This window comes from Protomyctophum bolini (genome assembly GCF_963924005.1).
Source record: "Protomyctophum bolini genome assembly, chromosome: 4".
NCBI lineage: Eukaryota > Metazoa > Chordata > Actinopteri > Myctophiformes > Myctophidae > Protomyctophum > Protomyctophum bolini.
In genome coordinates, this window is record NC_137865.1 from 34,636,419 (window position 1) to 34,649,625 (window position 13,207).

At 44.2% G+C, this 13,207-nt stretch overlaps 1 protein-coding gene across 8 annotated transcripts in view; it reads left to right on the plus strand.

Annotated features, from left to right (window-relative positions):
* LOC308314145 (pleckstrin homology domain-containing family A member 7-like) overlaps positions 1-13,207 on the plus strand; it is a 140,432-nt gene that overhangs the window by 18,919 nt on the left and 108,306 nt on the right. Inside the window, exon 1 of one of the 8 annotated variants that reach the window (XM_080761583.1) lies at positions 9,675-10,774. The exons of the other annotated variants lie outside the window; for them this stretch is intronic. Coding sequence (XP_080617709.1) covers positions 10,704-10,774 — 71 coding nt within the window. The 5' untranslated portion in view covers positions 9,675-10,703. Of the gene's footprint in view, positions 1-9,674; positions 10,775-13,207 lie in introns of those variants that run through there. 8 annotated transcript variants of the gene reach the window in all.

Here is a 13,207-nt window from a genome sequence, read left to right on the forward strand (position 1 = left end):
GCAGACTGCTGGGCGAGCGCTGGCGCTTTAGCATGGGGTGTCAGATCAACATATGGAATGTCAGAACAGGTCAGCTCCATATATGGAGATCTAATGGTTTGAGGTTTGATGTCAGATGTAGAGTTGATAGCCGGCTATGCAGATCTAGGTCTTCTCCATGTATGGTTATCCAGGGTTAGATGAGGTCAGTGTCGTGGTCTTCATACATGGAGATGGCCATATATGGAGCAGTGATGTCACGAGGCGTGACCATAGGTGTGGGTGACTAACCGACGGACGACCTACGGTCGCAATTACGTTGCTTTAGAATGGTCAGATGGTGACTTTAAATCCATGCTTATATCATCATCACTATCATCAATTAATACTTGTATTTATGTAATTGCATTTTATCTCTGTCTCTCTCTCTATCGTCTCTTCTTTCTCGGGTGTGTGTGTGTGGCAGGCAGGTAATGACCACAGCAATACCTGCAACTACAGTATTGCTGCCTTGTGTTATTGATCTTGACCAATGGAATAGTTTGGGCTGGCGAGACGAGACGGCCGCAAAACCTTGCTCAAAATAGAGACACTGCAATTTTAAGGGTGGACGACGGGTGCTGTACAAAAGCACTGTCTCTCCCAGTACTGTACGTCAGGACACAGCTTAGTTGAATGCTTGAGTCTCATAACTCTCATTGGTCAATCCCCAAGTTCAGTTGTGTGTTATTTCTGGATAATGACTGATCCGCTCTATAACAGACAGCCGTCTAATCAAAGCCTCGGAGCACCTGGCTGCAGCCGCTGTGCTTCTTGGATTTTATGCTGTACCCAACATGACAGCCATGTAAGCTAACACAATGTCATTTAACTAAACAACATGCTTTCAAGAATGTTTTTGAAAACATTTGAAGCGAGAAATAGACGATGCTCTACCCGAAAATCCATATGATCAACATTTACTTCCTTGTTTCCGAGGCGACTTGGAATACTTTCATTAAGATCGCTACTGCCCCCTGGCGGTAGACGAGTTAACATATTATAGCAAGACAGTGTGCTGCATATCTAGAACGCATGACAGACTATGATGCAGACTGTATTAGATCTTGAGAAATGCTGTCAAGTATTGTTTGGCTTTACACGTTATATACAGCATACTAGTACTTGGCTCTAGGGGGTAGAATCGTCACTGAGATGTGACATGTTCTATTTCCATTCCGTTCCGTCTCATTTTCTTGCATCATGTAACCAGTCACGCCTCAGGCTAATTGACAACCCCCTGACGGCTCTTGTTTTCCCTTTAATCTGCAGGAATGATTCAGAAACAGCTGGCTGGCAGTATTGATCCCAGAATGTTTTTTATAAAGATTTATATTTGGCATTGTATGCTTTATTTCAGATAGAGATAGAGATCAGTGAGTCAGGAAGGGCAGGAGAAAGAGGGGATGGGCCTATGGGGTCGGGTTCGATCCCGGTCCAAGCTGTGGTAAGGACTAAAGCAGTGGTTTTCAACCTTTTCATATCAAGGGCCATTATTTAGTCATCTTTTGAGCCACGGACCACCATTTGATGACATTAAGCCTCTTAGTCTCAGACCCAAAACTTTTAAAATGTTGAACTGTTGCATAGGATTTTGTTCCACAATTCCATGTTGATGTCGGTACCATTAGGAGAAACGGCAGGCACACGTTGATCCATCCATCTAGTGTATCTTCAACCGCTTATCCGTAGTCGGGTCGCGGGGCAACGGCTTCACCAGAGAGCTCCAGACTTCTCTCTCCAGAGCAACATTAGTAACTATGTCCTGGGGGATCCAGAGGCGTTTCAAGGCCAGTGTGGAGATGGAATCCCTCCATCTCATCCTTGGTCTGGGGGGGTCTCTTCCCAGTGGGATCTGCCTCGAGGACCTCCCTAGGGAGATGCTCGAGAGGCATCCTAACCAGATGCCAGAACCACCTAAGCCTGCTCCTTTCCAAGTGAAGAAGTAGCGACTCTACTCCGAGTGTCTCTCGTGTTACTGAACTTCTCACCCTATCTCTAAGGGAGATGCCAGCCACCCATCGGAGAAAACTCATTTCGGCCGCTTGTATTCGCAACCTTATTCTTTCGGTCATGACCCACACTCCATGACCATGAGAATATAACGTATCCTCAGCTCTCTTTTCCTCACAACAGTGCGGTACAGCGCCTGCAATACTGCCCCTGCCGCTCCGATTCCCTGGCCGATCTCCTTCTCCGTCCTCCCCTCACTCGTGAACAAAACCCCCTAGATACTTAAACTCCTTCACCTGGGGTAATGTCTCATTCCCTACCTGCACAGACTCCATCATGCACGATCACACGTGTGAGAGATGGTTGAGATGGTGTTTGTACAGTGTGTGTGTGTGGGTGTAGGTGTGGGTGTGGGTATGTGTGTGTGTGTGTGTGCGTGCGTGCGTGTGGGTGTGTGTGTGTATCTATCTATATTAGGCATGTAACGATATATCCAGGGCTGCACACAAACTTTTTGGTCTAGTACTCAGAGGAGCACCTGGAGGAGTTACTTGGTGCTCCTAAAATGCGGCGACCCGTCTCGCCGGATGGATAAAAGAGGGATGCATGAATAACTTATAGCAAAACGATATTTATTGGATAAGTGGGGACTGGGGAGTCAATGGAAAGTATTGCAACTCTGGATTCATCCCATTATTTAAAAAAAATCCAGAGTTGCAAATTGCAACTATAGGTCCATGTGTATTCCAGCCCTATATGCATATTCTAATACAAACTTCTTAATACTTCCTTTGATTGATTGATTTAAATATTTATTAACAGTTTGCAGAATTACAGTACATTTCAAGCACAAACTCATATTATCCTTAGGATAATATGAGCATCAAAGCAATATTTAGATACTGTTTTTATTTTTTATTTAAATAGCCGATCTACTAGCTCACAACGTGTTGCGGAGGAGACACGTTGTGAGCTTGCTGATCAACTATTTGTTTAACATACGACACGTCGTACGGCGAAGCATACGTCAGGCTTACCTTTTAACCGAGGCGAGACACCGTCAACACAGTCAGTCAGACACGCATGGCTCCTCGGTGCAAAATAAATAATGTACAATACCCGATTTTACAATAAAAGCTGGGTGACTGAAATTCTTTGTCCCTGTATAAAAGGTGCAGTTTTTATCAGCCAGATTGGGATGCTCACGACATATTTTGCACCACATCTCGCTGCGCTCAGCATTAGTTTGGAGCCAGCCGACATCATCCAATCACTTTTCTGCAAACACACGTTTTCTGTGCGGTTCAGGTGGTGGTTCCGTTCGGCGTCTCTTTGGAGGTGGTGGTGCTGGAACACCAAAATAGTTACTTAATGGCGCTTGCTTCTTGGACATTTTGACGAGAGTTTGGCTGTAATACTGTAAGAATAATGTGTCAGATAACTTTTTCTCCGAGTTCGTAGTAAACTCCTGTCCTCCTCCCAGTAGCAAGCAGGAAGCAGAACGCATGGATTTGGAATCCTCCCTCGTTTGAGTAAGGACGTGCTGTGATTGGCCACAATGGCCAGTGCACTCTCGCAAGACGTGCTGTGATTGGCCAGTAGCCACTTTGAGTGGCAGTCGGTGGGAAATGCTCTCGCCACAGAATTTAGTGGGTATTCTGGCCATAATAATCATTCTGGGCGGCCCCAGCTGTTGGTACGCAGAAGCGCTTCCCGGCGCTTGATTGACAGTGCATTTTTTATTTTGACGACGCATGCGCACTGGCGCACCACTTATGTGCAGCCCTGGATATATCGTATATCGATATTAATCCCGACGATAGGAATCGATCTATTGATTTATTTTTTATTTTTTAGGTGGGCTAGTGAATATGGTTTAGTCATATTCCATCATATTCAAGAGAGAGAGAGAGAGAGAGAGAGAGAGAGAGAGAGATATACACGCATGAATTATTCTGCTTTCAAAATATCTTTCTCTGTATTTTTTATTCCCCCACATTTGTCACTGGCTTGACAGTAGTCTCGCATAGCCAGACTCTGAAGGTCTGGCTATGCGAGCCATGGTAACTGTGCCATCTTGTGTTTTGAGCCAGAACTCCAGGCTCCGTTTAATTCAGCTGTCTAGCTCCTCAAACTATAACAGAGCCGTCCGTTTGTGCTCGAGACGAGCTTGAGAGTCAACAGAGAGAAACATGGCTAGACAGAGACCGATTGGAATATATGGCTAGATGTAGTGATGTAGAGAGAGGGATAGATTGACAGATACTGTACAGAGAGAATGAGACAGAATGGGTACTTTGCATACGCACCATTTTGGAAAGAAATTGGGCCACTTCCCTACTTCCTTCACAGGTGTTACAGATGATAGGCCTACTAATGAAGACTCTGTTCCATTCTGACCAGAGTCAGTGTTAATGATACTAATAAAGGCTCTGTTCCATTCTGGTCAAACAGAGTCAGGGTGCTGCCAATTGTGCATGTCGGCTCACTGGAAATGATCTTATCTTATCTTATACACTAGTAGTGCGTCTCAAAGTGTCCTTCAGTGGGTTCCAAATGGCCCTGTCTGTAACTCCAAATGGACCCTTACACTCTCGGAGTTATGGGGTCCTTGAAATGAAAAACTTTGAAAACCTTTTGAAAAACCACTGCACACTAAAGTAAATTCGGTTGAGCATAGAGCCCATTGATTTCCTACAGACGCACCTGGGTAGAGTGATTATTGATTTGATGGGTGAGGGCCTGAAAGTGTATAGTGTATTCATTGATTGAGTAGCACATGGTAAAGAATAGTCAAAGCTTTAAAGAGAAATGTAATAAAATATACAAGCTATAACTAAGCCTCAAAATGTGGAACAAGTGTACTTTTAGCCTTACAGGTGATGCTAGAGCAGTGTTACTCAACCTGCGGCCCGCAGGCCCTGCTTAAGTTGAGTAGCCCTGTGCTATAGAGCAAAGGCCAATGGGCGGGGTCCCCAAAATCAGCGATCTGCCTAATAATAGATTATGAGATGTATCAGGGATCCTTATGTAATCTGCCTAATAGATTATGAGATGAATCAGGGATCCTTATGTAATCTGCCTAATAGATTATGACGACATGTGTGCAAAGTAAAGGCCGGAGTATGGTGCTGGAGAAAAGGTTTAGGGCTCATCCCCTGGGAGTAGGCATGTAACGATTTATCGTAAATTGATTAAAATCGATTCAAACTGGTGACAATTTAAATGCATTTAACAGCTTAAGTGCTCAAGATGTCTCCACACGTCTTTATAATTACACCCGTAGAGGTCCCAGGACGTGTGGGGACGTCTTAGGGTCTTTTATAATGATATAAAACCGGATCGCTAAGATGCATTTTATTTGACAGGGCTGTTGCTAGGCAACGCCTTGTGCCTTGTTTCACGCATGCACGCAGCCGTTCACTTCCTTGTTTACGGCCCGACAAAACTATCTATTCTCTCTATGTTGCTCTTCATGGTTTTGATCGGCAATGTTCATTTCTGATTTAACAGACACACACACACACACACACACACACATACACATTAGGGATGCCGCCGATTAATCGATTTTCCGATTAATCATCGTAGTCTCCGAAATCGATTTTAATATTTCATAATCGAAAATCATTTTTTTTTATAGTTAAAATATAGGCTAATAAGTAAGGCTGTATGATATATCGAACATGTACCTTCATCAGAGTGGAGAATATAAGTATAAATCAAGTTGAGCAAAGCCACTCTTATCTGCCCCTCTCTTAAACAGACACAGTTGTCAGTTAACGATCGCTTGTTAAGTGCCTGCCAGACAGACAATCGGATGAAATGAAGGCAGGTGTAGAGTAGAGTGTAGACTAGTGAACTGAACATGTTCTCTTTATATAAAGTACTTCATACCAGCCCCTTATGAAACTACTTCTCCCCAAATCCAAATAGATTTAATAGATCTAAATAGATTTAAGAATAATAATAATAAACTTCCATTTCTGAGAGTTAAATGAACACAGAGGAGTTTACCGTGTCGTTTGGAATTGGAACCAAAGTATTAGATGGACCCACCGACCGACTGACCCAAAAAAACCACCACAACCAACATAGCTGTCCTTAGAGCTCCAGCCACTATTGAGGCTAAAAATGGAGAGACAGAAAGCACCTAAAAAGAAAGACGGATGGTCTATATAAATGAGGAGGTATACTATACACAGTACACACAGTAGGTGAAGTTAAAACAGTTGTTTATCAGAGTAGAGCAGAAGGACAGACCGACAGCTGACTTTTATAGACTTTGTCTGAAATACGGAGCTGGTGTTAATCTTGGCATTGGGGGTGGGAAGGGGAGAGGGTTGTGGTTTGGGGAGGGGAGTGTGTGAATTCAGGGGAGGGCAGTCTGTGTGTGTCTGATAAGCCAAACCACGGGTGTGATCATGCTGCTGCATCTTATCCCCTGACGTGATTCAATAGCGTGCGTGCGTGCATGCGTGCGTGCGTGCACATTCGTACATAAGGAGTAGTTATATGACGAATGGATGCTTGTCTATTAATAATAGTGCATATGTTTAATGTTTAATGTGTGTTTTGTGTGCACGAGACATGAGTACATACACACCATCTTTGCTTAGTACCCTATGTGCATTTATGGAAGTGCAGCATCAGTGTGTGACGTGTGTGTGTTGTCCTTCATTCACTTGTATGTGTGCTTTTGCACGTTTCTGCACAGATGGTTGGTCAAGCTCGTATCATGTCAATTGTCTTTGTGGTGTGTGTGCTGTGTGATTCTCTGAGTATACAAACAATTAGGTATGTGTATTTTTCACAAGTAGGCTGTGTGCTTGTGAAAATGTATGCACGCTTGTCTACACGACTTGACAATTGTACAGTGTACACACACGGTGTGATGTGACCGTGTGTGTCTGTGTAGGCGTGAGAGTGAGAGAGAGAGAGACAGAGAGAGAGATGGAATATTACACTGTGTACCTGAGCTCTTGTTCTGCCCACACTGACTAACAAGAGGAGAGGCATACTGTTCACTCTCGCCTATACAGAAGATCCATGGCTGTTCATTTATCCTAGTGTAAAAATGAACGCACACAGTATAAGGAGAGAGAGAGAGAGATAATTAGATTTGCCTAGAGTTGAGGTTTGACAAAAAAGCAGCATGAGGAGAGAACGGTTCACCTCCTCTTGTCTCCTTCCTTCCTGCCTCCCTCACAGCCTCGTCTCCAGCCTTGTTTCCTCTGTTACTCCGTAGCTTCCTGCTTCCTCCTCTTCTCATCTCCCTAAAGTAGTTGGTTGTATACTACTAATTAGAGATGTCCCGATACTATATGGTTATCGGAAAAGTATCGGATCGGCCCTTATTTGGTCATATCGGTTCATATCGGTATCTGCAAATATGCCAGTCTAAACACAGATCCGACAGAGGGGTAAGGGGTCAACACTATAGCAGGTAAATAAAATGTTGGGGCATGTGGAGTTTGCTTTGGAGTTTCCCAAACTGCAAGTGCACATTTGAGTGAGGAGTCTCCTATAAACACAACACGAGATAGCTAGATAGCTATAAACACTATTCCCGGTCGGGGGACTTCAAAATAAGATATTATTTTTATTTTTGTATTATTATAAATATTATTCTCTGGTATCTGTATTCGGTATCGGCTAACAGAAATCGGATCGGATCGGAAACGAAGAAAGTGTATCGGGACATCCTTTTCACACACCCCATATCTCTCTCTCTCTCTCTCTCTCTCTCTCTCTCTCTCTCTCTCTCCAACCTTTTCAGGCTTGGGGTAATCACATTTGAACTGGCGACCCCCAAAATAATCGCATTTGAACTGGTGACCCCCAAAATAATCACATTTAAACTGGGGGACCCCCACAATAATCATATTTGAACTGGGGACCCCCAAAATAATCATATTTTGAACTCGGGGACCCCACCAAAATAATATTGAACCACCCTGAGAAGCACTTGGAATTGTACGCGTTGAGGTTGGGGTATTGTGTGTGTGTGTGTGTGTGTGTGTGTGTGTGTCTCACACTGTCATAGGGCTGCATGTAATATCAAATACTACCAGAGCGTTCTTCCCTGGGCCTCCTCTTTGCTCTCTCTTTCTTTCTCAGTAAAGAATGAAAATGCTTAAAGGAGAGTGGACTGGAATACCCTCTCCTATTTAAACAGCTTATGGAGTCATTGTTCTGCAGCTCTGCAAGGTTTTCTAAATGAAGGCCAAACCTGTAAACATTAACTCCCTGAGACTGTTTGTTTAAACTCTCTCTTGAAACCAGATTACAAATCTAGACTTTGACCTACAGCACAGATTAACATAGTGGTCATTTGAGCATGTGGCTCTGCTATTTGTCTAGTACAGTGGTTCCCAAATTGACACTAATTAGCAAAGACACTAATTTGAAAAGATATGCCAGTACAGGGAACCCCTCATAAGAGAAGATTTCTACGGCTCTAGCAGTGATTCTCAACCCGTTTAATTTCAAAGACCCCCCAGTTTTACCTGCATTAGGCTACGGAACCATCTTTAATGACATTTCTATCTCTGGGACCCCAATTTATATTGTAAAATCAATGTTGATTTAACTCGGAGTGTAAAAAATGGAACCAAATGGACCCGTTATGGCCCATTTGTTTCCATTTGTACATTATCAGAGTTCCTGAAACTGCCTCAAGGACCCCTCTGGGTCTCCGGACCCCACTTTGGGAACCACTGGTCTAGACTCTAGTACACTGAGACCCCTTTTCCACCGCTTGGTTCCCAATGGGAACGGTTCAGTTTTTTTAGCTTCTTAGTCCGTGAGCCAGAGCTCCAAAATTGGAACGTTCATTTTGAACTGAGTGTTCAAAACCATACCTATATTAGATTAGCCTTGTTGGGCCTTAGTTTCACTTTCAGCCAATTGCAAATTCGGCTGGCACCTGCTACCTATAGCTCTACCGCCCCCTGGCGTCCAAGGAGTTAACCTACGCAGTGAAACCATTAAAAGCCTACTGTAATTGAGGAGGGGAGCGAACCTCTGAGCTTGCAGCAGCAGCGTGACTGTCTGTGGACTCTCTCACGTGTGCACACACACACACACACACACACACACACTGGCACACAGCTGGTCATGGCAGGAGAGAGAGAGGGAGAGAGAGATCTCGTGTACATAGTTTTGTTTTGCCGTCTCTCGTCCTCTGCATCTTTCTGCTTCCTCTCTCACCCACAGTCCCACACACTCTCTCTCTCTCTCTCTCTCTCTCTCTCTCTCTCTCCCAGATGATTATGAGGCAGGAAAAGGAATGCAGCTCTGCTCTGTTTACCCTCTTCTCCCTCTTTCCCTCCCTTTTTCTTTGGAACACATACTCTCCCTCCCTCTGTCCCTCTCCGTGACACCTCCTGCCTCTCTCTCTCTCTCTCCTCTCTCCGCTCTCTCTTATTGCGCTCGGTGTGTGTGTGTCCAGTCGCTGGGCTCCAAGCAGCACTAAGATCGGTGAGATGGTGACGAAGGTAGTTGTACGATGAAGCTGGGCAGCCTGTGGGTATCCGGTAATCAGAGAGAGGGGGAGAGAGAGAGAGAGAGAGAGGGGAGAGAGAGGGGAGAGAGAGGGTAGAGAGAGAGAGAGAGAGGGTAGAGAGAGAGAGAGAGAGAGAGAGAGAGAGAGAGAGAGAGAGAGAGAGAGAGAGAGAGAGAGAGAGAGAGAGAGAGAGAGAGAGAGAGAGAATTGATTCTGCCGCCTGCCTCAGAGGCTGATCAGTGTCAAGAGATAGAGAGACAAACTCTGGATTTAAACACAATTCTTTGACACACCTGGGACTTTAGGCACCTGTGGACTTTGGGGCAAGACTGAATGTTAATGGATTAAATGTCTTGAAACCGTGATCGTGGCCGGTAGTGTACTTTGCGGAGATGCTGCTATGAGGGCTGATACCGTATGTACAGTATGCATGAGTGTTTAAAAAGGTCAGAAGACTGCATTATTGTGAACTGTCATTAAGGTAAAGTCCTCCGTTGAAGATCGTTGCAGATAAATAAGCGCTAGAGAAACTGAGATTGTTTCTGGACTGTCCCCAGAGGGTCTCTGAGCCACAGCACCGCAACGAACAAACAGTGGAAGCAGTGGAACGAAGACCCCCAGGAGATAAGAGCCGAAGAAGAGGCTGCAAAAAAAAAAGCGGATGCATCTGATTTAGCGAGTCAGAAATACAGCCCAGACCCAATTTCAGCTGTGAGAGGAGCCCATTATAGCTGGGATACACCTGGGACACGCAGGAGAAACCAGACACGAGCTGGATTGGATCAAAGGACAGACATGATGTCAGAGAGCGCCAGAGGCATTTTGTTCGTGACCCCATCCTGAGCCGAGGAGGAGGAGAGCTGAATTTCCAGGTGTGCAAAAACCACACTAGCCTCATCCATTAGCCGACCACAATCCCCCCTCTCTCTCTCTATCTCTCCCTCTCCTTAGCCCCTCCCTTCTCTGCATCCCCTCGTCCCAACCGTGCCCCCCTCTCCTCCCCATCTCTCTCTCTATCCTCTACGGAACACGTCAAGACGGGGAGAGCGGGCACAGCTGATTAATTCGACTGAGCCAGTACCCATCCCCGGAGTGTGGCTGGGTTCACACTACAGACATCGAACACAGCACCAGCTGAGAGAGAGAGAGAGAGAAAGAGAGAGAGAGAGAGAGAGAAACACTTTTTGAGTTGTAATAATCAAGTGGAAGACCAGAGGAGCGCACCATGTGGAGCCAAAGCGGATACTGCAATCACCTGCCTCATCCCGGTCATCCTTTCTACCATGCACCCTGCAGGTGCGTATTAAATAACACCTTTGGACCTGAGGACGCGTCTACAGTATGTCACCTCATAGCTTTTAGAACCACTTTAAACATTATTTTTTTATCTGTTGAAAAATCGTGAAAATGTGGTGCAAATCTTTGAATATATGTTCTTTCACATCAAACGTTTTTAACTCTTATATCTTTTCTTTTTTGGGGGGGGGGGGCGGAGGGGTCTGGAACAACATATTTTCAGATGGTGTCGGCGGCCGATTACATATCATTTTGGGGGTCCTTGACATGAAATAGTTGATATAGAAACAGAAAACTGTCATGATTTAGAAGACATTTGTAGAATCTGGTCTCAGTCCTAAATGGGTTAAACATGTTCCCCCAGCCATAGTCAGTGAAACTGTGTAATTAAATTCATATTGGAGTCAGTGAGGCACGCTTGTATCACTTTACCTGAGCAAAGACAACAGAAGTTTCATATATATATATATATATATATATATACACACTGTATATATCTACTGTGTATTGTACGTTGCTTTTATCTTATTTTGGCAATTGGGAAAATTCTGCTGAGGTGTACCTGATGATAATGCAGACCATAAGCATTTTTTTTATTTGAGTAATTAACTAAATTAACCTGTTGAGGATGCATTCATCAGAGATTTTGAATGATGCCATTTTTTCTTTGTTTCCCCGAGGCAGTGATAGTGGCCAAACGGGTTTGTCTGGTATGTGTGTTTTGTGCCCGGCTTTAACAGAAAAGGAGATAACTTGTTTTGTGTGTGAACTGAAATAAAAGTCGCTGAACCAACAGGTTTATTTACTGGTCAGCGTCTCACCACCACCAGTATTGTTCGCCTCTGAATTAAGGACTTTGGGAGTTAGTCAGAACGTGACTGTGCGATCTCACGAGCCCAACAGCTGTTTTCCCAGACAGAGACACTGCCTCATCTTTTGACGTATAAAGATTACAGGGAAGCCGTTCCCTTTGTGAGAATGTTGTCAAATGTTCCCAAATGGACTTTTAGTTCATATACTCTCGGTTGCAAATGGATACATTGAGGTTTTTACTGTGTGTTTTATTTAACAAATTGGCTTCTGTTTATCCAAAAATAAACACATTTATAGTTTCGAAAACAATTCTGGCTGGAGGCTATAGCATAGACAGCTCTCTCTCACACACACACACACACACACACACACACACACACACACACACACACACACACACACACACACACACAGATACTGTAGGCACATAAACGTACGCTATCACACGTGTGCACGGCACACACCCTTGAACACAGAAAGGCATAATGACATCATTACATTTATCAGTGCTGCAGATGTGACCCACTCACACAATGAACACCATCAATCCTCATTCCCTGAAGGGAGAACAGACCCCCCCCCCCCCCTCCGCCTCCCCCCTTCTCCCTTCACCTCTTCCTGGGGTCCGATGCTGTGGTGATACAGCACTAACATTTTGCTACATCATAAATACCTGTATGAGGAGATGTACAGAGTCGAATATGATTGAACAAATGGTGCATGCATACACTCACTCACACTCACATGTGAGCGAGTGTACTGTCTGTATGTGTGATTATACATGCTTACTGTGCGTGCGTGCGTGCGTGCGCACACTCCGCACACGCCCGATATGATGGATCTGTTTAGTCATTTTAACCCTGACGTCCCTATTTTGGGCATGTCATTATAGGCGAAGGTTTTTTATTTCTTTGGAAATATGTTCCAAAAAGAAATGTTTAAAATAGCCAACCTACAAGGTCACTCACTAGGCATGGCGATGTGACGAAATGTGCCACAATTTCCCTGTGACTTTCTCAGCAACCGGCTTTTAGGCAAAAGAACACTTATGTCAGTAATGTGGTATGACATTAGAAGAGAGCTGAAAGGAAAAAGCGCGTTTGAATCCAATTCTCCTGAAGTCGCAAAACATTTTTTACGCTCCTCTGAGATGAGTCATTTTGTGTCATTTTCCGTGACGTTTTCAAAAGTTTGCCTTAAATGAACGTGTCAATTGGATGGCGGTATGTGAAATGGGTGTGTGGCCGGAGGCGTTCTGTGCACACGCAATGGCGCTAATTTCCATTAGTCCCCAGACAGTTAACACTAAACAATACTAACATAACAGGACATGAGAGGACAGCATACAACAACATGATACATTTCAAACACAGTAAAAGGAGAAAATACGAAATTCTTTCTTCACAAGAAGAAAGGAAAACATAAAAAGGATTAGAACTAATTACTAGGGTAGACCTACTCTAATTGTGGACTGAGAGTCGTGCGTGATCACAGAACTGGTTGTTTTTTCACCACTGTTTCAGATGTCCTTTAAAAGCTGTGAAAGTGACATTTATAGACTAAACAGGCACTCTTGAAATGTGAACATGAACACTGGTTTTTTTTTTACTGTGTACTACT